General features: G+C 37.8%; 2 protein-coding genes across 2 annotated transcripts; both read left to right on the top strand.

Moving 5' to 3' along the window:
• The first annotated feature begins 183 nt into the window (after positions 1 to 183).
• LOC115625099 (decaprenyl-diphosphate synthase subunit 1) lies at positions 184 to 27,806 on the top strand. The gene is made up of 8 exons (XM_030520003.1): positions 184 to 1,236; positions 15,147 to 15,365; positions 15,869 to 16,008; positions 16,224 to 16,365; positions 17,699 to 17,788; positions 24,051 to 24,182; positions 24,512 to 24,706; positions 26,214 to 27,806. The coding sequence occupies exons 1-8, from the start codon at positions 973 to 975 to the stop codon at positions 26,433 to 26,435; spliced, it is 1,404 nt and encodes a 467-aa protein (XP_030375863.1). The 5' UTR covers positions 184 to 972; the 3' UTR covers positions 26,436 to 27,806.
• Positions 18,181 to 19,064, top strand: LOC115625374 (ubiquitin thioesterase otubain-like). The gene has a single exon (XM_030520411.1). It carries the CDS (start codon positions 18,181 to 18,183, stop codon positions 18,952 to 18,954), a length of 774 nt encoding a protein of 257 aa, XP_030376271.1. The 3' UTR covers positions 18,955 to 19,064.
• Positions 27,807 to 27,872: the final 66 nt, after the last annotated feature.

The raw sequence follows: 27,872 nt of genomic DNA, 5'->3' as shown, positions 1-27,872 counted from the left end.
TTTACTCATATCTAGCCAAATTCCTTCTCTGTTTTTCAAGGGCTGCCAACTTGAGCCTGTTATGGTGCAGACGAACAGCTGGTCGTTCTTGCAAAACTATTTGACAGTCTAAGCATCAAACAGCTGTTTCGTCGTTATTACGTCAAAAATAGTGAAAAAGGCCGTTCGTATTGCAAAAACAATTAAATGAAATAAACTACAAGGTAAAGTGCTGGACGCTAAGCCGGAAAAAAGAAGAGGATTTGAAGTTGAAATACAACTGGGAATAAAAGATGTTGTGGGCGTCTGTGCATTTGGCATGATGCGAATAGTGCCGCCAGCCTTATCAAGAAACGTGTGCTACAATATCGAAAGCAAGGCTAAGGCTAAAACACCATCGATAGCAGCTGCAAGTGCAGTGGTTGTCAAACTGCATGTAATGCGGATATGCAACTGTAGCGAGAAGCAACGTTAAACAGCATCAAGTTCAAACCGCTCGGACGTTACTTCGGTTGACTTTCGCGTTCGCCGCCGTAACGCCGCTTTAAACTCACCACAGAAAGCTACGCAAGCGCACGAACGAGCCGAGGTACGTGCGCAGGTGGCGGTTAAACCCCAAACACTCTGCTGGAGCTGCTTGAGCCGGACGCAAGCAAAGCGCTTTGCTGCCTAAACTTTGCCGTCGCCATTTGTCGTTAGTCTTTACCCGTCAGTTGTCTGTTGTTGGTTGATCGTCGTAGAGATTTTCATCCATAAGCACCGCTTGTGCTCGTCCCGCGTGTGTGTGCTAGATCGCATCCTGTGAAGAAAACAAAGCCCAATATAATGCTGTTCAAAGCTTGATTGATATCATTTTACCAATAACCAATTGTGTGCAATCAATCGAAAAAGTGATTGTGAATTATTTAACAATATTGAAGATTTTTAGTTAGTTTCTAACCGAATTGCACTTGCTTTGTTTAAAAAAAAAACATCAACAAACAAACAAAGGAAATGGCTTGTCTGAGCACTTCCGGTCGCGTCGCGTACGGTACGCGTCGTCAGCAAACGCACAAATTTCTCTGTCAATTGTTCTTGAATCACAGTCTGCGAGGCCACAGGCACAGCAGCAGCCTCAGCACCACGCCAGGATTCGGAACCCATCGGCTGTCCCCTCAACCTCTACATTTTGGATTTTTGTCCCGTCGCTTCCATGGATTAAATATTAATTCTGGCCCTGCGGCGGTGCACATGAGCAAGGATTACTTTGATTTGTTGGTGAGTTTCGGCTCAGACACCCACGCTTCCTTACAGCTGGTAATTCGTTCAGAAAGGCAAATAAAAAAAACATGTGTCCGGTGTCAGGCTACTTGTTGCCGCTAGTAATTTGTGGTCGGGGCTGTGGCCAACCCGTCAAGCAGGCATTTAGCCAAAGTGCATTGGCTGCATGCGCATGCGCAAAGTGTTTGGCGCTAATGCGTCTGCGTGACTTTGGCTTTTGCTGTTGCTGTTGCTCACTTTTTCGTTTCGCAGCAAAAGAAAATGAAAGTGAAATTGCTGGCTGCTGCTGTTTCGCTGCTTCACTGTTTGTTGGTCATTGCTTTTGTGCAAGTAGCGTGAAAAAAACAAGAGGCTGAAGACAGCACAACATTGATGTTGTTGGCGGAAGCCGCTGTATTTATTTATTATTTTGCTTTTTGCCATTTTCCAACGCCTTGCAGATTTTTTTAACTTTTTTTTACAAATATCATACTTGCAAGGTGAAACATTTTTCTCCCGCCTGTCTGCAGTTTATCATTATTTTTATAACGTTGACAAGTTTGTCTGATCTCGCAGCATTTGTGTTATGCAACTTCGTTTGCTAAGCTTTTTTTATTGGTCATTTTAAATTATGTTTATCGGTCGTGTTGTGTTTTTTGTTTATATAAATTTTGTTTACAACAGCTGATTGCTGCGTACCTAAAACTGTGCGCGTGTTCTTATGCGCGTACACACAGTGAATGTCAAACTGTGTGTAACATGGCGCATGAAATCGATTTGGTAAAGATTTGATAACATTGCAAACGGGAGTATGCGCAAGGGAATTATCAATATCCAACCCGTAGTATTTTTCGTATGTCATCCATACATTTATTGCTGCTAAATTAGTTTGTAATTTTGTACTAAAATTGCCACGGAAAGTGCAGGTGTTAATATATTCTTCTGCTTCATTGCTGCTATTTTCATGCTTCATGACGGTCGACAATACTTAGGTAGAGCAAAAATTATTTAATTAATTTAGCATTGCAAGTTGTGCATTTTAATTGCACGCAACATTTAACAAGGCTCCTTGCACTGTGCTTTCTGCAGACCAACAATTAATATCTACATACTATATGTATATACATAAATAATTAGTAATATTTCAAGGGCTTGACATAAATTAAAGTCATGTGTGTATGTGTGTGGTCGTGTGTGAAAATGTAAAAGGTTAAGTGCTAATAAAACACATTTTAATGTGCACTTTTGATACTCATTAGAGAGCACCTGGCTGTCCTGGGGTCAATAGCTCACAAAACAATGCAACACATGATGATGATGACGACGAATAACGGCAATCTATGTAATAAGTGGATGGCTAATTTCAATAACAAACAGTTTGAAATAATGCAATTCATTGAAATAAATCTCGGATCAAAATAAAAGAAAACACACGATTTCATAATTCTCAAACCATTAAAGAAAATGAAACAAAAGCTGAGCGCAGCCGATTCAAGACTTTGTATGCATTCAGCACTGTTGAATTATTTATGAAATTTTGTCGTTTTGAACATTTTTTAAACCAAATATAAATTCATTCAGCGCCAAATTGGTTGTATATCTGACTAGCAAACAGTCAGAAACGACGTGTGTATGCGTGTTGGTCGAGTTCGCACACACACTCATACCCACAACCGCACACATGCATAAACGTTCATCTATCATAGGTAAACAATAAACAAAACGCAAATAGAAAGCGCACGTTCGTGGCGGCGACGTTTACTGCGGCAGCGCAGTCGGCGACAGCAATAGCCAAAAATCACAAGCAGCACAAAAACACCAACTAATAACAGTCCGCAATAGCAGCAGCAGCAGCAGCAGCAGCAACAACAACGACAAGCCTAACAAATTCAAACAATGCCAACAAAAAATTCACTTTTAACAGTTTGTTTTCAGCGGACTTTCTTCTTCATTTCGTTTTCAGAGCAACGCAGAAGTCTCTGTCTCTTATTCACGTTTTAATTGTCTTGTGGCCAAATATCTTTATCTAACTGATTGACAGACTTCGGTTGGGTTTTTAGCCGCAGTCGGAGCTAGACCAACAGTCTGCGCAAGAAACAGGATTCGCTTATCGACGCGTGTATCTTGGTCAAAATAGTTTCAAAACAGTTTGGTATCAAAATTGCTCGGCATTGTTGCAGCTCTGATTGCTGTTGTTATACTTGTTGTGCCTAACATTTCACTTTCATTGCGAACGCGTGAAATTAGCCAAGAGTTTAACGGCTGCGTGTGAATTTGATAGATGTGTAGACAAGCCAACGATACTAAATTTTATTAAATGTTGGGACCTTTACATACTTATATATATGTCGCACACTAATCGTTAAAAAGCCAGAGGAGCTGTGATAGGAGATTTGAAATTTTCGAACGGTTTTATTAACTTGCCTAAGACCATTTAGGGGATATCATGACCAGAAGTTAAACGGTGCCATCTAATTAGATATAGGCGAACTAATTAGTCATAACTAAATAAATAAAATAAAATAAAACTTTTAATTAAAACAGAAATGAAGTCTCATACTATGAAACAATATGTTTGTTTGTTTGTTTCGTTTTAGCAGAAATAAATGTCAACGAAGACTAAATAATAATAGTTTTATGGATTAACAAATATTCAACATATTTTATCATTTGACGGGGAACTGCAAGTAGCCAACTTAATTTTTTATTGCACAATTTTGAAAGAATTACAAGCATACCAAGCGAGATATCTTTAACGACTGAGAAGTTGCCAATCTTAGTTTATGTTGTGGTAGTAGTTTACAGTTGTACTTGTAGTATCTTAGATTTTAAATCTTGCCTTCCTAAATGGAAGACATATACATCTGACTTTATCCTATCAGCTAGTTAGTCTTATAGACCCTTGATAACTGTTGCGTTGCTTTTTCTTTAATGACAAATAATTGCCCTATTCAGTTAATAATCAATCATTTAATTCTAAAAATAAAATAAAATGGAATTAAAAAGTTTGCAAAAATATTTTTGTTTTTACCAACAAATGGTGGTTGCCAAAATGTAATAAAAAAGAAGCATATAGCTTATATTTGTCTTTAACAGTGCAGCAAACTACTGAGGGAGCTCGCCCGAAGGGAAGTCCGTTTTGTATTTTAAGTTGCGCAAGTTAATGTCAATCTTATTCACAACGAGATCAAGACGAAACCAGTTTTCTTCCCTTCTTCGAGTCCATCTTAAACTGGCAAAAGTTGGTGAGAAAGTCATTAATTTGCGTGTAAGTTAACAGAAACATCTCTCACACACATATAACATCTGAAATCTCTTATATAGCGGCTTATTTATGATTTTGTTATATACATTTGTATGTATTTTTGCGCTTCGCACTTTCACTTGCCGGTTGGTCCGGCTGAAGCCAAAGTGAATTGCTAAGCTAATTAGCCAAAAAAATGTAAGGAATGTCTTGGTAAATTATCGTTCTACGACCTATAAATAACACGTGAATTTTATAATCGCATTTTGTGCTTATGGGCATGTTTATTACTCTTAAATGGTCGATTAATCGTCCAGGCGGCTGGGCGTTCAATTCGTCAAGCTTTGTCTCGTGAAAAGCCGCAATTACTTTCATTCAAAAACTACCATTGCCTACACACACACACACAAACATGGGAAAATAGTGTTACGTACACCTGTTATCTTGTCGCGATGTCTGCTCTTGGGCTTTGGGCTGCATTGGCGTAATTTATTGGCGCTGGTAGCCGCTTTTTCGCTTGATTTTATTATTATTTTGTTGTTGTTAATTTCTTTAACTGTTTGGGGTCCGCACGTTGCCTCGTACTTGCTGACCTAATTCCAGAGACACATGCGTTTTGTTGTCCTAAACTGGTTTTTCAGCTCGGCCTGGCTTGGCCTGGTCTGGCCCAGTACTTTGCTGGCCGTTGATTGGCGGCAGTTACTGTAACTGTTAATGATTTCAGTCGTTTTTTTGTTTTCCCAATAATGTTCGCATTTCGATTTGAAAGCCAAAGAAGCGCCGCACCGCGGTAACTGTGAAAATCAGCCTTTTGGCTTGGGCCTTTAAGTTGATGGCCAGTTGCATAACTCTCGCATCGGACATCCAACCTGTCTCACCCGTCCCTTAAGCTGCCTGCCTACATTTCATCAACGTCGCTCAGAGCTGGCCGAGCCACATGTTTTTGTTTGGAATGGGATTGGTCGTTTGATTGTGATTGCCTTACATATCTTATACTTTATCAATTAACATAAGCTCAGTTTTACATTTTCCCATGGCTTTTGGGCGATTGCCTCACCTTACAACTCACTTACAACTCATCGTCTTATTTGTTGACAATGGCCGCTTCGATTTCTTAGACGCTTGCCTGTCGATTGCTCAGCATCTTTGTCTATATCTGTTGAAGACCCTGACGCATGCAGATGGCATCGATTTTTTTCTTTGATCTTTGTTTTTGTCTGGTCAAGTTTAGTAAAGTATTTAGTGTTGGTGCTTTGATTTGGAAAACTTGTCGCACACATTTGCATTGGCCGATTCACATTACGGACCCTAATTTGACTTGTGGCATTGATGATTACTGAAAGGTCTTTTTCAATTTTCATGTAAATTTACCTACTAACGACCAGTTTTAGATTAAGTCACATCATTTGTATTACAGGGTAGTTAATATCGTAAACTTTGATAACACTTCAACGAAACTTAGGTATTTAAAATCAATGTTATATTGGCGGCCTTGCGCGGAAGGGTATTATGAAGTCATTTCGTTTTTGTAACAGCCTTAAAAACCCCACAAGGAGTATTAGTATATTCTTCATCATCAGCTCAGAGTTTGTTCCGAATATATGATCTCTGCCCATGTTAGAAATTGTATTATGTATAATATTTTTAGAACCAAAAGCCTGTTTCTGTTTCGCAAATAAACTTAAATGTGCCCTTACTTGGGTCTACAGGAATTTTTGAGATGAAAGAAGAAGAAGATTCTGAAGAAAATTCTTATTGTTTATAACAAATATAACAGCTACATCATCTATCAAAGTTAAGAATATGAAGTATTTGGAAAAAAATAATAAGTATTATCTTTCTAAAGTTAAGTAGGAACGGTGTCAATACTTGGATAAAAATCAAAATACTTGCAAATATTTGATTCGATACTATGTTTCCGTATTGCTTATAAATATATTTATTATTATGATTATCAGTGATCAATAATTCACTTGCTTGATACATACATTCAATTAGTCCAGAGTATCTATAACCCACAGAGAGCATACATACATGAAAATTGCTTTCACTTTGTATTTATACCAAACAAAAACCCACTTGAGGATTTTGCTGAACTGCTGTACTCAAGAAAACCCAAGTTCGAAATATACTTAGAAATACATATGATGTACAGAAAGGCCTGATGCCAAGACTTATCGGCTTTTCGGTACATTGAGTGACTTTTTAATTTATAAGAAATAAATCAATGATTGAAAATGGGAGACACACACTTGCAGACCGGGCTGATAGCCATGTATAAAAATAGACGAACACCGACTCAAATCGTAAACTTCCTGCCCAACAACAATTTACGACAACATTCAGTTAATACGAATGCACTGAAGACAAAACCGCAAGACAAGCTAACTAGGAATTAACTTAGCATTAATATGTTGAACTGAAATGCAATGTACCTTATGCATTTTCGTGCCCCATTCGTAGTTATTGTTTTAGCAGGTTTCTGTTTGAATGATTTGGCATGCAATTTTATATGTTAAATATTTTAATGCCCATCAAACGGAACCTCGCTAATGCCGCCGAGTTAAATTTGAAGCTGTGGCTTGAGCAACGTGCCGGGTCGCGCATACGCCCCGTTGGCAGACTTGTATCCACTCCCAAATGCACTCTACAAGTGTCAAGACACCAAACATAGTATGAATGTGTGCATTTGTGTGAAATGAAAAGGATAAACTTGAATTTTACCGGTTTTCCGCAATCAACTGGTTTACAATTTGGGTGCAAATTGTTGTACCTCTTCATACCCAAGTAGTTGTTTGTGTGTGTGCTTTTGAAAGATTGTTGTAATTACCTGTGCTGGCCAGTTGGCTGCTATACCGACTGCCGCTCAGCTTACTCTATAAATTATACAAGCCTGGCAGACAAAATATAAAGCAATTTTTCGGAATTCCAAGGGATCGTTTATAATCGCGCGCGTTTCGAAGGCGTGTGTGGGCGCGTCAACGTAAATATTACGCAGCCGCCATGTTAGACCGCGCGCACTAATTGCAATTGTAAATCGTCTTACGCAAGTCATATGTATGTGAATAGGCTTAGGAATGTGAATATGTTGCTAAAGTATTTACTCTCTGGGTTCGGCATAGACATAAATGCACCATCTTATCAATTACCTTCGATCAACTTCTCAAGCAGCGGTTGCGTATTTTGTAGACTTGTCATATGCGTTGACCAACCATAATGAGATTTATTAACTAGCTTTCACAGGCTGGTCTTACACATATGTAATAGAATTATATGCAGCCAGTTGGCCTTTAATTATATATCATTAGGTAAATTGAGTCTTTAACATTACAAACGTAATTGGCGTTTATTTTTTTTATATATTTGCTAAAAGCAAGGATGACTATTTTTGTTTCCCTTGCAATATTCATCTATGGTTTTTGAGTCCTTCATTCACAATTTCAAGTTAATATTGATGGTGGTGAGAATCTTAACAGTTAATGCATTATTGCTAAGGCACTTAACTAGTTTCCTAATATCGCACTAACTTTCGTTTTTTTTTTTTTTATTTATATACTTTTGTAATTTTGTAAATTTTGTAAATCATACCCGCTTTCTACAATGAGATTGTGTAATTATAAAATCATTGCAATATCATTCACTCCAAAATTATTTGAACGCATACCCGTATTTCACAGTATCTTTGTCAATGATCTGTTTTCCTTTTTCGACAGAAAAAGCCTTCATACCGTTATCATATACATATGTATATTGGATTGAATTTCAAGATTTGCGGTTGCCTGATTTTAATGCATGGAAAACATGATTTGAAATTTTAGATCGCATAATTCAATTGCATTAGTTGATAACTAAGGCTGATCTGTTTCTTTTCTATTAGGTATTCTAGCAAAAGCTGGACCGAAACTACTGCTTTGTCATACCCGGTGATGTGTGCGAATGGTCGATATTGATGACCAATTGAAAAATAAGCTTAAAGAATGAAAGCAAGGCTACGCCTTTCGAATGCTGTGGTCCTTGCGACCTCTGCAGGACACTTTTTTGGTACCAGTTTTGTTAAAGAACGTACTTTACATGACTGGCAATAGTTCGGACCTAGCGGTTGCACATGTTACTCCAGATGTACAAACGAAAACCTTAGCTCATGTCAACCCATAAAGTTGCATGACATGCCAGACCGACTACCGCACCTGGAACTGCAGTGGTAGTTGTGCAACTCTCAATGCTTTGATGGGCTTGTTTTTGCCGTAATAAAACCGTGACGCATGAAAATTGGCCCAATCGTTAATGGGCCGGTAATGAAGGCTGAAGAAACATTCTGAAATAAGTGCATAATACCTGCATCAATATTAATCAATGTTTGGGCAATAAAAATTCTCTAAATACCTTGGCTAAAAAGGTGCCACTTAGCAAGTTTGTCCATTTCTTTGGCCCTAAAACAACCACACATACATATGTATACGTTCATACTTATAGACTTCAGTTGAAACGTTAACACGCATGTAAATCAGCCGCAGCAGACTGAAGAAGCCTCAGTCCGAAATCGAAGAGAGAAAATGCCGCAAAGCAGCAGCAGCGAGCAATTTATGCAGCCAATAGTTGCCCGTCCGTTCATCGTCCGCCTTCGCGCGTTCGACTTTTTTGTTTTTGTTATGTCAGCGTCGACAAAAAGGGAAAGTCCAAAGCTTCGCGCTTGCGTCCGTATTCGCCTTCGTCTTCGGCCCTCAGCAGTGGGCTGTTTGCTTTCTTGGCTTCTTTTATCGTTTTCGTTTCTTTGGCGTTGTCGTCATTGTAGCTGTTACTGTTGCTGTTGCTGTTAACCACATTGTAAGTCAGTGTTTCGGGTTTCTTAGCTGGCCACTGGTGGTTTCCGCTGTTGCTGAAAAGGCTGGTCGGCCACATTTGCTTTTTGGCGTGCATAGTTTGTGCACGCAGGGAGAAATAATTAAATTGAATGAAATTATTTGTAGACGTACAGAGTATGTTGGCGTATTAACTATAAAGAGCGCACATATTTTATTTCATTTCATATTTCATATTTGTATGTTTGTAGTTCCGGGTGGCCTCTTTGACCAATACTATTATAGGTACTACTTACATATAAAGGTTATTTTTCAGTTCCTAATAAAATAATTAGTCGCTAAAGACATTTCCTAATGTCAATGCCAACAACAAAATGAGTGAAGAAGTTGGCATCGAAACTATACATATATAATCGTATATTTACTGTGGCTTCTCTCTACTCTACTTCTTTATGCACATGTGCCACAAACTACTGTTTCCATGCAACCTAATTACACTCTCCACCTAAAAGGTAACGTAACGCCGTTTGTATAATCACCTCTATATGGGAGACTATAAGAGCTAGAGACACTAAATTAGTCCACGACGCCGATGCGCAGTATTTCAGAATTTTCCCCCTTCCCCTGACTCCACGTTGATTTTCCATAACTGCCGTTAATTTAAATTTGGTTGATTAAACTTATTAAAATATATTTTTATACCTGCACCCGAAGCGTAACTGAGACTGGTTGTTCAGTTTAGTGTATATGTATAAAACACTGATGGAGGCGTGGTAGATTCAGTCAAGGACCCCGCAAGACCTAAGCAATTGTTTTTTAAAAACTCATACAGATAGACAGACGGACAGACGATCAGACGGACAGGCGGACATGGCTATATCAACTAACGCTATACAGGCTATACAAATAACTTATATTTATTAATCGCAACGAAACTTCACAGGATCATCCACAGGACTATTTAAAATATTGATCAAAACCGGTTGGGCGATTTCGGAGTCTATAGGGAACATACATAAATATATACAAGCTTCCATTTTTTATATATAGTATGTATATGATGATAAATTTGATTATACACATACGTTCACATATGTTCTAGACGAATCGATTTAGCCATCGCTTTTGTTTGCCCTTTATGCGAAGGGTTTAGAAAGTATGTAAGTAAAAAGTATACGCTCCAATTCAACATGACCCGAACTGATCATTTCCGACATCAAAAGTCCACTATATCTGTCATACAAATGATTGGTGAAGAAAAAATTTATTTAAGCAACAAAATTAATATAAGGCAGAGAGATTGAAGGGTACTCGTATTTTGTAGTATTTAGTAGTACCAGGAGTCACATACTCGGCCGCTGATTGAGATTTTTTAAACATAATTAATGACTTTAATAGCCCCATGCAAAGGCAATGTATTTTATCTATCAGCAAAGCTAACACATATCAACCATAAGTATTTACGCGGGATTGAAACTATCGAGTGAATAAACAAAGTCGCGGGCTGCATATTTTCACTATCCGCATACGAACGACTTTAATTAAAAGTCAACAAAAGATGGCCAAACCGCCGACAGACAAAAAGGAGGAAAATGTCGAACAATATAATAACATAAAACAATAAATAACAAATAAAGTAATGAATAACAAATTGTAAAATATAGCACAGATATATAACTACTCGAAACTACATGCACAACTTTTGTTTGTCAGCTCTTCAATCAAACATGCGCCCAATCGAAATCGACATCAATCAATGCGATTTGCTAAATGGCTTTTCCATATGGATAAATCCATATGTTCATTTATTTTAGGTACACGAGCTTGTTGATGCGGGCAGCTTCTTCCCCGTTCCGCCCACGAGCTCAAATTGTTGAGCATTTTTCATATTTTGCATAATTTAATAGCTGTATGCCAACTATTTTGTCATGTCGTCTTCAATTTCAATTCCATGTTCAACTGCAACTTGACCTAAGGCCTCCAAAATACCACATTTGAAGAGGCTTTCAAATTTGTGGATTATGTTGTGGGAGCGCCCCGAGGCCCTCTTCAAATGCTCTCTAGCAGTTTCAGCTTTGCACACTCGCTATGGAATTTCGAATATTTCAGTTTAATATTCCATATTCACTTGTCTTTTAATTTACATATTCCGCTTCGCACCTTTAAATGCTATAATTTTATTTGATCGCAGCGAATGCTAGTGATATGAGTCTGTTTAAAAATAACGATGTATCGAGAAGCACATCAATGTTGACTCACGAAATCATCTTCGACTTCTTAAAGAATATATCGCATGACGATGCAAATAGTCTTAGCCATTTCCGACTTTCTGTCTGTCCGAATGAATGACTGGATTTCGGAAACCCCTGATGTTTTTTATGAATAACCTTTTTGTTTATGAAAGTTGAGAACATGTTGTAGATATCTGTGCATCACTCGTGGCTAGCGAATGGTAATCATGAGGTATACGCGTTTTAGGAGTCGATTAAGGCCAAACTACAAACGAATTTGGATTGTTTGGAATTTCATCAAATATATTAAACTTCACCAATACGTGGAGTTCATAAATTTTAGGGAAGTATCGCTACAACACAAATTAAATATCAATAAGATGTTGCACCACTAATCGATAACCATGTTCCATCGCTGGCGTGTATTTCGCTCGAGCTATTTATATGAATACATTTTTGTAATAATTGAATAAATAGTTGAAAAACGGCGCGTTTAAATGGAAATTTGCGCAGAGGCGCAGTCCCACGAAACCATTTTGCAGAAGTGGAAAAATAAATGAATTACTTTTTTGCTGGTTGTTGTAATCAATGTGAAAGTTGGCCTGGCAATTGTTGCACAGTTTTATTTGTTTTTGTTTATTTTTCCTTGTCATTGTTGCACCGATCCTGTTGTCTTTTGTTCGTTGGGTTATAACTGGTTGGCCTCCCATTCGCGTTCCACTGCTGTGCCTGTTGTTGTTGTGTCGTATGCGGTTCCCGCACAACCTGCTCCAGCACCTTACAGCTCTTTGGCTTACTATTTGATGCAAATTGAAATTGATATTTGCCTGTGTGGGGTCGTCAAATTTGTCATTGTCGTCAAAACGTTGACAATGGCAACCAAATGATAGTCAACAATTTGTTTGCCTATAATCACCACCAAAACCCCAAAAATGTTAGCAATGTGGTTAGAAATAAAAAGCCTTTTTGTGTGGTGGCAATTGTATAAATGCAGTGGTTACTTTTTGTTGCCATTTCTGAGACCCATGGAACATTTAATAATTTCATATGAAAAGCATTTAAAGTGCAAGCATCAAATCAAACAGCAGCAGCTGAGCATGACGATTGTTTTTGCTTCCTATTTGCATTGCGCACTGCTTGCTTATACAGCATATTACTATACATATGGACAGAAGAGGTGTGCGCGTGACTGAAAATGATATCACGAACGCAATATTTTCTCACGTTCGCGAATCCTTCACATTTTTTTTTATCATTTTGGCTATTATGAATCGCATATGCTACATAGTACATTTTCCGGCATTATATATAGCGTTGTTTTTTTTTTAAGAATTTGGATAACCATCAATATCTGAAACCAAGGGAAATTAAATAAAATTAAGAATCGTTATTTGCGGGACAATATACGCAAGGTCTATGCCCCGCCAAGCTACTACAGCGTTTGCGTAGTTCCTTTTCCTTTAGCTATTTGTATGTACTACTATATATTGTGAACTTGACCTTGTATTTTCTTGTGTTATGTTGTGTATTCTTTTATTTTGGGCTGGCAATTTAAAGTATGTGCTTCTTAATTAAGAGTTTTCAGTTACACAATTGGCCTATTAATATTTGGTTTAACAAATATCCAGAAGCGAGACTAAGAACTTTTAACCTGTTAGTTAATTAGCTCACGCTATATATAGTATATGATAATGATATTATTATTTAATGGTATATACTCGTATTCATTTAATTCGACCAACTTTCTGGGAATTTATAAAGAGGCAGCAACTGAAGAGCTTATCAGCCAGTGGTAGTTGGCAGTCCAAAGTTGGCCTGCCTGCCAATGGTTAGCGGCCAGTGACTTTAAAAACCATTTAACAATCACTCAACGTATTTTGCGAACTAAAAAAAACTACAATTAAATGCATTTTTTCACGTTTGTTAACCAAAGTGTGTGTGTACATTTCGTATATACATATGTAGATACGCGTATTTTTTCCTTTGCAAAATTACAAACAATAAAAACTTAGCTGGCCGCTGGTTACCAACGTCTTTTAGCCTGCTTTCGTTGAATTTTTATTTAATTTATTATTTTTATTTTGGTTTGTTTGCTGTGCTTTGTTTAGCTAGCTTTTGTTGTACTAATTTCAATTTAGCGCACATATTGAAAATGAAAGTTTTGAGTCGAGTTGAGTTGAATTTAATTGGCTTTTTGTAATTGATGCGGCGATTTTGTAATACAGCGAAACGACATTCGCTTTCTACGAAGCGCAGGTTGCTAAGCTTCAAAAATGTTTATGACACAAATTTAATATGAAATTGGGTCATTACAACTCTTGTTTTTTTCTTTTGAATGATCACAAAGCAGCGATGGTCAATATCTGTTTAATGATTTTGGTTTACACGTGTATGCATAACGTGAAGGCAAAGGCATCTGTGAATAACATGATGATGATGCTGGAAATAAAATGAATGCAAAGTTAAAAATCCTCTGTCCAAAACTCGAAAGAGATGGACTTGCTTGTAAAATAGTATGAACGCTACTAATCCTGTATGAAAATCAAAATGTTGATTGAATGGTTTTCATCAACCAATTATAACAAACAAAAATATTTCTTTTGGTCACTATTGTGTTATGCAGCTAATTTGCATAAACTGTGGTCTGCATGTGCGTAAGAGGAACGTCCAATGAACACATAAATACAAATCGCTGTAAGACATGCCATAACATAAATATTTGTGGCCAAGTTGCCGCTGTTTGACGCACTGAAGCTGTTGACGGCTGGCTACATACAATTTACATGTTATCGTGTTTACACGAGTGCGCGATTTATTGACAGACAAGCCAAGAGAGGGTAGAGAGCAACAGAAGAAGCAAATACAGAGGCCAAGCAAAAAGCGTTGCACAATACTAGACAACTGTGAAAACAAAACGCATGTGACAGCGGCAGCATTTGCACTCGCACCTGTTGCGGCAACATTTGCATGCGCACTTGTTTCGGGAACATGTTGCCAAGGGTGTTAGGCGCGTGTCAGCACTCTTGCTGCTGTTTTGTTGTTGTTTTCGTTGTTGCTGGTCTTGTCGCTGTAGGCGTCGAAGCTCAATTGTTATTTGCCGTTACGGTCGTTTGTCAACAGTTTTGGGCCTTTGTCTTGCGACTACGCTTGGTAATTTACAAAAGTATTGAAATTGCGGCAAGGTCAAGAGTCGTAGAGGGCGTTCAAATTTATACTAATGCGTTGAAGCTACAACAACAATAATAAAACGCTTCAATTAGTTGAGCATTTTGTGGGCAATTTTTCAGTTATTAAATCTACATATGTCCGTGTAATTTTGTTTACTCGGCGCAATTTCGGTGTCAAAAGCATAAATAAAAATAAATGTTGCAGCTATGTGCTTGTTGTTGCTGCTGGTGTTTCCCCCATCATCAACATAACTTGTTAAGTTATCAGTCAGCAATTGAAAGTTGTTAAGTGACTAAGAAACTGCGTGGCCGACACTGGCGGCAGGTAGCAATTTGTTGAGCCACTTTAAGAATTATGACGGTCCATTATACACCTGCCCTCGCGCCTATTCTTCACACATCGTTAGTAATAGCACCACTTAGCAGCGTTTAATTGTAATGCCTAACATATTTTAACCTTATCGCATCTCTTCTATGCAATTTGCAGCAAAACTCACACAGTGCCAATGGTAGCTGCGGCCACAACTCGCGCAGAAGCAGCCATAGATCCAACAACCTTCAATACTCTCAGTGCTCCAAGACGAACTATCGCCAACACAGCTCCGTGCACACACAACAGCCTGCTGGACCTGTGAGAGAAATACAAATCGATCCGTATATAATACTCGATGATGAGTTGAAGTACTTCTATGACGACGTTAGAGACGTAAGTACTATCCATAAAGAAATGAACGGATAAAATGACTAAAGTCTTAGTTACAATTAAAATAATTAAAAAAATCCATGGACTATAAAACATATACTTTTTACTAATATTTTAGTTTTAAGTGATGATACATTGCCATTCACCTTCACTAGTATAAAAGAGTATTTACCATTAAATAGCTAGCACCTGAGTGTAAACGACAAACAATACTAGACCGTAATTCCTTGTGTTTAAGAATACGCGTTTGAAATTTCATTGAGTTAAGCAATTATTTGGAATTCTGTGGTGTCCACCCAGAGTCGAACAAGCAAAATGAAACCGCATTTTGAAGATAAACAAAGAGAGCATCTACGTCAAACACGCGATTGGGATTTTTTCTATGGCAATAGGAATTTTTTCAAACTTAGTCAAAGACGAACAAATATTTGCTAATTTATAACGCAACCAAACAAAAACACGTCTAAAGTTCCCTTGTTCTCCGTTTCCCCTTCCTGTTCCTATAGCTGCTGCAGTCAGGCACATCTCAGTCAGAACTGGACACCATAGCGTGCTACTACTTTGATGGCCAGGGCAAGGCGTTGCGTCCCATGGTTACCATGCTGATGGCCAAGGCAATAAACTATCACCTGAACAACGACTCACAGTGAGTATGGCCTGCAACACTGATTGGGGGCACCTGCTGCCATGTAGTGGAGTGTAAACATTAGAAATCAGCGCTCAAACAATTAGCGAGCCTTTGCGAAATGCTGCCAATGATGTTGCTGGCTAGCCAGCCGCCTGGAAATAACAATTAAAGACAAATCAAAACTATTTAAGCTCACATTTTTAAATTTATTTTTGTTTCCATCGCCTTGACAGCCAATTAGTACACAAACAACGACAGATTGCGCTCTTCTCCGAGATGGTTCACTCGGCTAGCTTAGTGCACGACGATGTCATCGATCAGTCGGATTTCCGACGTGGCAAACCCAGCGTCAACGCACTATGGAATCATAAAAAGGTAAGCTGACTCAACATTTTCAGCCGTACAGTGAGAGAAAATCTATTTTGAAATATTTCTTTAATAGAATGCTCACTATTCGTAATTTGTGGTAATTCATTTGAGACTCAGAACGCTTAAATATTTGTTGTCCATTTTTAAGGTGCCTTGCCTATAAAGTTTATCGGAAGAATAAAAATACTGATATCAAGATAAGATAAGAATCAAAAAATATTTTATTTATGTGGATTTTTGAATTATTTCAAATAATTTTCGGATGGTTAAAGTATTACTCTCTGCCTCTGGACTACGGTTTTCTAAGTCTACAAAATGAAAAATAAGGTCTGTTAGCTTCAACATAGTATATAGTTAGATTCTTCATTTTACTTAAAAGGCTTTTACATTTTTATTTTAATTTAGTAAATACAAATTGAAATTATTTATAAAATAGGAAAAATCACTTAAATATTGATAACAATATAGTTCCTGTTTTGTAATTGTTTGCAGAAGGGATTTCGATTATTTGCATTTAGTTTTTTATGTTTTCTTTATCAGCATTCTTTATAATTTCGGTTTTGTTTATTATTAATCTATTTGTAACTATCGAACATTGATTATCAATGCAAGAAAATGAATGAATTTGTTTTCCGAGTGTAGTCTACATACAAATAGTTGGTGAAATACTCAAACAATGGACAACCACACATCCACACAGTTACAGTCACATTGGGCTTCGTGATATTTATTTGTTTGTTAAGATTACCAATCTGCTCTTTAACTAATTTGTTGACGAAATTGACGCACGCCTTTTGGTATAATAGCTTAACCGGCCGCTTTGTGACTTTGACACCAATTCCTTTGGTATTTAAATATAATTTTTACGAATTTAGTCATTGATTTGGCATAGCTTGAATGTACTCACGTCCACGTATATCAGGCAGTTTATTTTCCTTTGCGTTTGCCGCCTTTTAATTTAAATAATAATACTTTTACTCCGTCCACCCCATGCAATCAGCTGCCATTTTCATTTCAATTTTCTTCACCGCCTTGATTGTTAAAAAATTAAAATTAAATTAAATTGTTGCTGCCACATCTTCACAAAGAAAAATTGACTAACAACCAATTTTAATTTCTTTTGTTTATTTTATCGCGCTGCGAACAAGAAAAGTTACAGCAATCTTGCCGCTTAGTCATGTTGTTAAGTTCGTCTGCAAGATCGCTGGCCATGTTCGTCAGCTTGTTGAAATCGTTAACTGAACTTTTGATTTTGGTTGAAGAGCGTGTGTGTGCTTGTGCGTGCGTGTGGCCTTTTATCTGTGAACGTATTTTACACATTCATATCCATATTTTACAGGTCACAATGGCTGGTGATTATATTTTATCGATTGCCTCAATTATGATAGCGCGTCTGCGCAGCGATGATGTGACGATCGTGTTGAGTCAGGTAAGCGTACGAGCAAACATAACTTTAAAATCGGACACATCAAAGATTTTTTATAAAGCACAATATAACGTTGTAATGAATCGTAATTAGAGCTTGGGTCTGCTCCAGACACTGCAAATTAATAATACTACATATAAAAGCTACACACTTTCTGGTTTTGCATTTAATGCATCTAAAACTGTTAATATCAACCTCTATACCAAATAAAGAATCACTTTTGACCTCTTTTTAAAAGTACATATTAAGCTTGTACCACCAATATACAATTTTCTGAGTTGTCTGATCCATTTAAAATAATAAGGTTACTTTTTTGTTGCTTTTTCTACTGTGTCAAAGTATAGAGATTTTTAAAAAAGTACATTTTTTTATGTACTCTAAAATTTTGTTAAAAAATGGAAGCAAAAGATGAAGAAATCTTACAACAGCAACGAGACATAGAAAAGGAGGTTTGCAGCTCAACGCCATTAGTTAGTGAGAAGTTACCTTTGACATGTTTAGGAACAGAATACATGGGCGACGACATCTTCACCGTCAAGATTCAAGACCTATTGAAGAAGTATCGGTTTATGCGTCGCACGCGTCCCGACGGCAACTGTTTTTTTAGGGCATTTGCTTATTCATATTTGGAGTATTTGATTACAAATCGCACGGCTTTCCAAAATTTTCGAGTATTAGTTGAAAACTCAATGGAAAAACTTGTAAACCTCGGCTTTCCTAAATTCACATTGGATGACTTCCATGAAACTTTTATGGAGGTTCTTAAGCGCATAGATCCGCAGTCTAATGAAGCTGAAGGCTGTGGAAAGCTGCAGAACGAATTACACAAACTGTTTAATGAACAGGGTTATTCGGACTATGTGGTGGTCTATCTGCGCTTCATCACGTCAGCAAGATTGCAAGAGGAGGCAGAATTTTACCAAAACTTTATTGAGGGAAACTATACCGTGGAGGAGTTTCGTCACCAGGAAGTCGAGCCCATGTACAGGGAATCAGATCACATTCATATCATTGCTCTTTGCACAGCTTTAGGCGCCGGTGTACGTGTTGAGTATTTGGACAGGGGCGGAGGTAGCACCGTGAAGGCCCATGATTTTCCTGATGGCTTAGAGCCGAAAGTTTATCTTATTTATAGGCCGGGGCATTACGACATCTTGTATCCAAATTGAAAAAAGATCGATTACTCAGTCTTTTGTTTTTAGCCCATATTCATATTTGAAAATGTTCATTTACAGAGCAACGCTATAAATATGATTATATTTTTAATTAAATCAAAAAAGTTGTGTTTTTCAAACCTAATTAACCATTTGATACATCGGTATCTCATCGGTATGTAAGCAAACCTATTACAAGCCATATTTAACATAATTGTTTTATATAGTTGCCGTAGGAGCGATCACTGCCAAAATCTTTTATAGTCATCAAAATCTGTGCATTATATTATTCAGTTGACACAGGAAAATAAAAACAGTGCAAAAATTAATCTGCCATGAAAGAACTGTTGTTTCTATTTCGATTCGTCGTTAGTTTGTTATCGAGGGGTATAACACAATAATCTGAAGTTGTATCACATAATTGCCATGCGAATCTGGTACAAATTGGAAAACCAAGAAAATAATGAGGAATAAAGATTCTATAATTTCTTATATTGGTCGTTTTTGATGAAGTGTAGGCAATTAGAAATCATTGTTGAACACATATAGCCTTAAGTCCAGTCAGAAAAGTAGTCTCATGTTTGCTCTTCGGTAGTGTATGGGTTCTTGTTAACGTGAATTGACAAGTCAACTGTTAGAAATAAAAACGTGTGGTCTTTGCTTTCCATGTACCTTTAACTTTTAGTGCTGTAGTTAATTACTAAAGCATATTTGCAAAACTCACATTCTATCAATTTTATTTGTCCAACACATTTTGAGAGCCAAGCTGCTTTAAGATCGAGCAAAGAAATCCGGGATTCGGGTATGTACGCATACTCGTATATGGCTGTGTTAAATCTCACACGTGCCTCGAGTCAACAAAGAGCTATGCCGCAAAAAATTCGTATGCGCGATTCCACATTAAGAAAACTGCTTATTTTTTGTAAAATAAACAGCTACATTAGCATGCATACATTTAACGTGGACCGGCCCTTGGGATTTTCATTAAAACCTGTCGCGGTAATGAACACAAATCACGGGGCTGGTCCGCTAGTCCACTAGTCCGCAAGTCCAGCGGTCCGTTCGTCCGCTGGCTGTTCAGCTTGTTTTTACTTCCTGCGCACATTCTGTAGCCATCAATTCCAAGGCGAAGGGAAAGGAAATGCGATATGAGTTCAGAAAACTTTAAAGGCCAGATGCCTTTTCATTTGTGAAGCTCGTTCTGTGTCCTTTCCTACCCCCGTTGCTATTCCATTGTTCTGCGTCTGAAAAATTAATGGTGCAATCCAACTTTTTTCTGTTTCGTCGTTGCGGAAGTTAAAGGCGGCGACAATAATGTTGCAAGGCCAACAAATTAAATTCCTGAATTTCAGACATTTTTCGCCAGCCTCGGCTCATATTTATCGCTGTTTTACGATGCGAGTATGCACGAATGCGTAGTTTCTATAAATTTTAAATTAGTCACACACCAATTTCACTTTTTGCTGTGGAATTTGGTTGGAGAGTGAAATTGGAGCTTCCGTCAGATCACCTTGTCTTGTCACTGGGTCGTTGCCATGGTCGGTACCGCAGATTTACATAATCTCAGCAAGTTAATAGCCCAAGTTAACGATAAACTTGCCTACGCCTAGGGTTCCCGTCGTCTTTGTTGTTGCCATCTTATGTTAAATCCGCAAGCGATCACACGCACGCGCATCAGCAGCAATAACAATGTGTGGACATGGCTCTTCTTTCTGCGGACAGCCCTAGGTGTGGCTGCTTTGCGCCACTGATATTTCAATATTATCCAAATGCCCACTTCAAAATGAGCCGCACTATCATCGGCTCGATCGCATCATCGCCTTATTGGCATGCTCGTTATTAGCATAAGCCAGCATAATTACTTTCGCCATGAGCGCAGAAATGAGCGCAAATCGGAGATTTCGTCAACTGGCACTACGACTTTTTGAATTCAAAATTAGGAGGATGATAGACGATCTCCTTATCAGATGTGACAGCTGAAATGTTTTAGTAGACTGTGGTTCTTAATTATAATTCCATGCGCGAGTATTTAGCGTTCGCAATTCTTGTACTATCGTATTCTTTATCTGTTTAAGGAAGTGTTTTGTTTGGAGATTTGATGAACTAGGTATTTATGTGTTTTTATTGTTTGTTGCATAACTTGCAGCAAAATACATCGTTCAGCTCCAAAACATGTCATCAAAGTGCCATATAAATACACAAACAGAACGTGAACAAAATAATCGCCAATCTCAATAATTTCCTATACTCTACTTTTAGTTGTGCATTATGATTTCATTTGTGTGTGTTGGTTAAACAGATCTAGTGTTTATTTCTTGTCATTGTCCGACTGGCAATGGCCACAGCTCACTTGGCATTCCAAACACGCATACGAATAATTTTAACGGCTTCTAAGACGTAGTTGGCTCAATAGAATTGGTGGGATGACCGCATTTATGGCCATTTTTATTCGTTGTTGGGTTAATCCCAGCACTCTTAAAGGTCTGTACAAGCATTTTTAAAAATTACATAATAATCATACACCTGAAGAAAAGAAGAACTGTTAAGTAAATATCATATATTATTAATCTGCCCCTCTTTAATAAAACAATAAAAACTGTTGGTCTCAGTTAATTTTGTTAGTTTTGGTTTTTTAAAGTGCCCCACTCCAAATAACAATTCAGTGATCTGAAAATTAAGTTTGATTTGGCCTATAATATACAAGTATGTTATAATTATGTTTCGCATGGTTTTATCACGCAGAGAAATGGCCCCTCCCCCATTAGAAGTTGCCTGATCTACACCGGCAAATGAATTGAAGTGTATGAGCAGCTTACAGATTGATTTGACTATATTTGGCTATGTTTTGTTTTCTATGTCATTGGCACCTTGTCGATAGCTCCTCATTTGGTCAGCTTAGTTGGCTAAACAAACAAACAAACAAACAAACATACCGAGACACAAACAATAATACTCTTGTCTGACAGCCACTTATTGGCTATGAACCACCTCAAAAATGTAAGAAACACTTGTTGATCTGTGTTTCTTTAAACAATTTCTCAAAGACGATTTAAATTGAATACACAAAAATTAGATCGCGCTTTGCAGCTAAGTCTAAAATGTGGCTGTACTTTTTAAAACGGCTCAAATGCTAGTTTTTTGTGCGGCTCTAAAATGCCAACAATTTTCGCGCTCAAGCCCGAAGGCGAAACTGCATTTGGTGTGTTGTTGTAGTTGTAGTTGTAGCTAGCGATTAGGGGCTCGCGGGTGTGTCTGTGCACTTGTCGCACTTATTTTGGCTGCCTGTGTTAATTAACATTGAAACTCAAGCGGCCGTCGGCATCGAATCCGTATTGGTTTCCAAATGCACGCTTGCGCGCTCGCTCTGTCTTGTTCGTCTGGTCTTACCCAAATTCGTTAAATAAACTAATTCATTGACTTTGGTCAAATAATTTACGGCCATGCTAGCGTCTTATTTTACTTGAATTGCCGCCTGCCTCTCACCTTGGCCGATGCTGCTTAGTAGCGCTCCTTGAGCCGCATTTTCATATGTTTACATATTTTAGCACCCACACATGTATATGTACATACAAGTATACTATATATGCGTACCATATACATGTGTGCATAGATTCAGATTCTTCTCTGCGATCATCCACCTCTATTTGCCCAACCATTTGACAAGCGCTTGTGAGCTCGCTGCCAGTTCAATGAGTGAGTGGCGGACGAACTGAATGAATGAAAACGCCTATGTGAAATCAAAAGTGATCGAAGTGCCCTCCGCAACAAGAGCAATAGCAATCCATACATAACACATACTATTATTAAATTTTGTTGGTCGTTGGCAGAATGTCGCGCTTCTTGACCGAATCCAATTTTTTGTGTTTGCCTCAAGTATTTCGCACAATTGTGTTTGCACTTGGCGTCGTTTATTTGCGCCCCCTCCCAAATAAAAGTCCAACCAAGCGTGCGGAACTTACATACTTCGCGCCACTCTCAAACACACATAAACACACACACACTTACGCACACATGTCCGTCCCACACAACAGAGAAGTGCTTTGTGAATCTGCATACAAAATGGCGTGCGAAAATATGCTCAGTAGCTTAGCTGCGCCCAGCTCGGGCATTAGCCAGCGTCTTGGCAACCGCGCCTAACTATATCAACATATACTTATGTAAATATATATAATATTTATGCATATACATTGAAAGCGTTTCTTATATAACTTGTATATGTTTTTTGTGGATGTTTTGTAGCTTCATCTCAATTATTGAAGAATGGTCGGCATTTTATGCCTAATTTATACACAGTCATAGACAGCGTTATGAGAGTTTGCATAATAAAAGAACTAGAGGTATGCTAGAGTCGAGTTGACCCAACTATTAAAGACCCTGTACCCAATGAAACCAACGAAATTTGTTATATTTATACTCTGTACATGAAATGTACTCCCCACTTCCCCCCTATGGGGGTTTTTCCGTAACGCCGTTCGTATAATCGCCTATATCTCGGAGACTATAAGACCTAGGGATATCAAATTTAAATTCCAAGATGCCTTATTTGAATACGCAGAAACTGTGTGTTTTGGAATTTCCCTCTCTCCCCCCTCTCCTCCGCAAATCGCGATTTTCTCTAACTCCCGTAATTCTTGGAATTTCGAACTAAAATTTTGCAAATGTTATTATGTTATTATGTGGCGGAAGTTTACCTGGGTACAGGGTATTACACTGTCGGGCTTGCTCGACTGTAGCGTTATCTCTTGTTAATATTTGTTTTATTGTCGGGAATAAATTAGTTTTAGCTGAAAAAACTTTATTTTAGTTGTTTAATATTGCTTTTCCATGGCATACTCAAACATTTCGTTTCATTGCTAAATTCAAGCCTATAAAATACTTACATTGAGTTTAAATGCGCATGCCAATGCTGAGCCCATTTCAAGGCATTACATATAATAAGCTGCAATAATTAAATAAAGTTTACAAGCGTATCGCTTCCTTCACACAATGGCTGCCCACAACAGCAACAAAAACAACACTAGTACATACTTGTACAATAAAATATCACGAACAATTATCGATAACTAAGCATATTTTACGACGCATTGTCCATTTTTCGCATATCTTTGTAGATCTTAACCGATCTGGTTCAAGGCGAATTCATGCAGCTCGGCTCAAGGGAAACGGAGAACGAACGCTTCGCCCATTATCTGACCAAGACATACAGGAAGACGGCATCGCTGATCGCCAACGCATTGAAGGCGGTAAGTCAAGTCGGGCCAGCTTATAGCTCACCTCGATGGGCATGGGCATGGGCATAGCCAGAGGCAGAGGCATGGGTAGATGCAACATGCAATTTCATTGCAATTGGCGAATTACCAGGGCGTATGCAATGCGATGCAATTGCACTTTGGTAATATGCCAATTAATTTGCACGCATGCGTTTGTCATTGTGCCCGTTTGAAGTTACCAATTGGGCCCACTTGAGTATTTGTTATATAGTATAGTATGTGGTTATTGCTGCAACTGACTTTGAACTCATTGGGCTTGATCGTTTGAATAATTGTTTAATATGATTCAATTCGATTCACAGACTGCCGTCATTGCGCAGGCGGACGAGAACGTGGCCGAGGTGGCCTTCCAATATGGACGCAACATTGGACTGGCCTTTCAACTGGTCGACGATATGCTGGATTTTGTCTCCTCCACCGAGACGATGGGCAAACCCACGGCCGCCGATTTGAAGCTGGGTCTGGCCACAGCGCCGGTACTTTTTGCATGTGAAAAGGTAAAGAGAATATTCATTCCATACGTAGTTTAAGAACAAATTAATTCCAATTGGATGATATAATGACGATTTATGATTCTTAATGACTTCGACCTTTTCACACTACGCATAATCGATTTGAAGAATGATTCGTTTACTGTACTTCCTTATTGTTATATGTTTGTGTTCATGAACGCATATTTCTATGTAAGCTATGCTAACAATCGAGATTCGTAATCGTTCATGTAGAACAGTGCAAATAATGCAGTATTGAAGTGTTTGTAAAGATTTATGTGCAGCGTATTCGATGATATCATCCGCATAAGATACGACCACCCGTTCCCTATTTGGGTGGAGCAGTCTGCGAGGTCTGATCAAAAGATATGAAGGATCAATTATTTCCAATTTTTGTACACACATAAAAACACCCTGAAAGTAATGATTGCAAGGATTCCAATTCTGTAATTAATTTAAACACATACCAACTTAAAGGAGTTTGTATGAGATTTGATTAATATGGTTTGAAAATAATTCTTTATTTAATCTTTTGTAAAAAAGATGACAATGTAAGTAGCTTTAAATTATTAGAAAAAATTTAAAGATTTGCAAAGAGATATTCTTATTAGGACGTTTACTAGTGTATCTGCCATATCCAGTTATTTTTGATTTTTCAAGTCGACCTTGAGCGTAGACTTTCAAACTTGTTCCTTGAATTGATTCTTCCCCTTCTTGATTTACTACGATTGTAATCTATAAATTGAGGATATGCTGAATATATTTCGAGTTCCTGAAAATGAGCTATATCCGCACTGGTGCGTACTTCTATATTGTCCGTTTATCAGGCTCTTAAACATCACGTGCCGATTAATCTATGCTAGGTATTTAAAAATACATTCTTCTCTATGATCAGACCTCGCGGACTTCGGTTTTGGGTTGCTTCGGTTTGTGTGTGTGTGTGTCTGTGTGACATTAGCTGCGTTTATGAAACATTTTTAATGTCGTATAAAAGTTGGCTAAAGTAGTGGCGCATTAACGCCAGCGTCGGCAATTGCAGTCCTCAGTTTGCAGCGGCAATTTATTATGCAGCGCGATTAGGCGGCACGTGCGACGCGTTTTAAACAGCGCTGGAGTCGCCAGCAAGCAGTGACAAGTGCAGTCAGCAGCCCGTTGGCTGCGCGCTGTAGAAACCACTGGCGTCGCGATAATGCTGATGGGTTTTGACGCGTTGGCATGCCTCGAGCCGCTGTCGCCCGCCCTCCTTCAACTCATGCAATGAGTGACAGATGGCGCTCGTGTGCTCGACGGCACGCCAAAAATTGCAAAGCGCACCACCTAACGCCCATAAGGCATTGGCATGTCAAGCGCGAACGCTACACATCTGTAATTTGTAATATGAATACATACATATATATACATTACGGAATGACTGTTAATACGGACATTTTGTTATTGTTTCAATCCAATTTACATTTTGTCTGCTTTCTTTGTTTTCGTTTTTGTATCCGTTTCCATAATGACGCTGCCTCAGTATCCAGAGCTCAATCCGATGGTGATGCGGCGTTTTAGCGAGCCTGGAGATGTAGAGCGCGCCTTCGAGCTAGTGCACAAGTCCCATGGGCTGGAACAGACGCGTTTTCTGGCCAAGAAACATTGCAATGAGGCGATACGACTGGCTCAGGAACTCACGGAATCGCCGTACCAAAAGGGTCTGCAAGTGGTGGCGGACTTAGTCATCAATCGCATGAAGTAGAGTGATTCTGTCACTTAGAACTTACCACATTTAAGCTTAAAACAGGCAACAGTTTATGTTATTTTAGATTAAGTCAAGTCAAATGGAAATGTGGACTTCTGAATGAGTCCGGGGAATAAAGACGAGCAAACAAAAGAGAATTGTAAAGATTTAGCAAAGGTCAATAAATGATAAACGATTTATTATTTAGTTTGTAAGCGTGTTGTTGACATTGTAAATAGTTGCATTAAAATTGAAGTTCATTCGTTGTACATACATAATGTGAAATGTTGATTGAATTTTTGAACAAATTTTATATGCAATGTTTTGTGAATTTTTATATAAATTGTAATGCATACAAGTAGCTACTTACAACTTGTAAAGCCAACATAAAATAATTTACAACTCTTTGTACAAATTTTATGCTTAAACATCTGTACCATCAAAAAGAAGAGAATTATTCAGCTCAACTTAAAAGAAAAGAATGAAGGCCTTTCGCAACTATTCTAAAATGGTTAAATTGTTAAATTCTTTATATCGCTTATATAAAACAGGAGGAAATAAAAAAAAAAATCAAATTAACTATTTCATCAGGATCAGACCTTAGTTAACCCCAAATTTTCTTTGTATTTGAGTTGGATTAAAAACACAATAATTTACGAAAAACGATTTTTAGTCAATTGAACAAAAACCCAAAAAATAATGGAAAAATAACGATATTTATAAAATGAAAATAAGATTATTGAAAAGAAAACATTTGTATTTCTATTTCAAAACTTGTTTTACGAGTTTAAGGGCATTTCATGCCTAAATGGTTCAACTGTCAGTTTTGACATTTGGCGGAAACTCATCATATTTAAAACTTTATCTAAATTTAAACAACTTTTTAAAAACTTTGAACCATTCGCGCATGAAATGCAGACATTTTTTATTTAAACATTAAGCATAATAATACAACACTGTCCAGTCTTAATTTTAAACAAAACCATTAGTTTATGCTTCAAACGCAATACTAAACCATAAGCAGAGGGGGAATCTAATTTGTTTACAGAATGCATGGCCACGATTTGTGCAAACTACAATTGTCAGATTAAGGTATATACTAATGGTCTATAAGCCAATAGAAAATGTGCAAGCAGCGTTTGTGTAAAATGGAATTTTTGGTGTTTGTTTAAAAAAGTGTATAAATATTTGGCACCTTTACAGCCGCCCACAAAAATAAACAAAATTTCGCACATATTGGCTAATGCTGATAATTCTTCTGGGTGCTATGACCTTTGGCCCACAAATAATTATTTAAATGTAACAATGTTGAGAATTATTGATATTTATGGTACGATATTTGTATATTTAAAAAAAGGAAAATAAAATGCGATTTTGTAAAACAATCAAGGGAAAGCTGTTCCTCATTCACTAATTCACTAATCATTTTTGCATTATTTTTAATGAGATATCTGT

This window comes from Scaptodrosophila lebanonensis, unplaced genomic scaffold (assembly GCF_003285725.1).
Source record: "Scaptodrosophila lebanonensis strain 11010-0011.00,11010-0021.00 unplaced genomic scaffold, SlebRS2 tig00000072-arrow-pilon, whole genome shotgun sequence".
Lineage (NCBI taxonomy): Eukaryota > Metazoa > Arthropoda > Insecta > Diptera > Drosophilidae > Scaptodrosophila > Scaptodrosophila lebanonensis.
This window is presented reverse-complemented; position numbering and strand designations above follow the sequence as displayed.

Excerpts from the sequence above, each read along its gene's own strand:
- LOC115625099 (XM_030520003.1), top strand. The coding sequence starts at position 973 with ATGGCTTGTCTGAGCACTTCCGGTCGCGTCGCGTACGGTACGCGTCGT. Across the intron at positions 16,366-17,698 it reads CACTATGGAATCATAAAAAG|GTCACAATGGCTGGTGATTA; the intron begins GTAAGCTGACTC and ends CATATTTTACAG. Across the intron at positions 17,789-24,050 it reads TGACGATCGTGTTGAGTCAG|ATCTTAACCGATCTGGTTCA; the intron begins GTAAGCGTACGA and ends ATATCTTTGTAG.
- LOC115625374 (XM_030520411.1), top strand. The coding sequence starts at position 18,181 with ATGGAAGCAAAAGATGAAGAAATCTTACAACAGCAACGAGACATAGAA.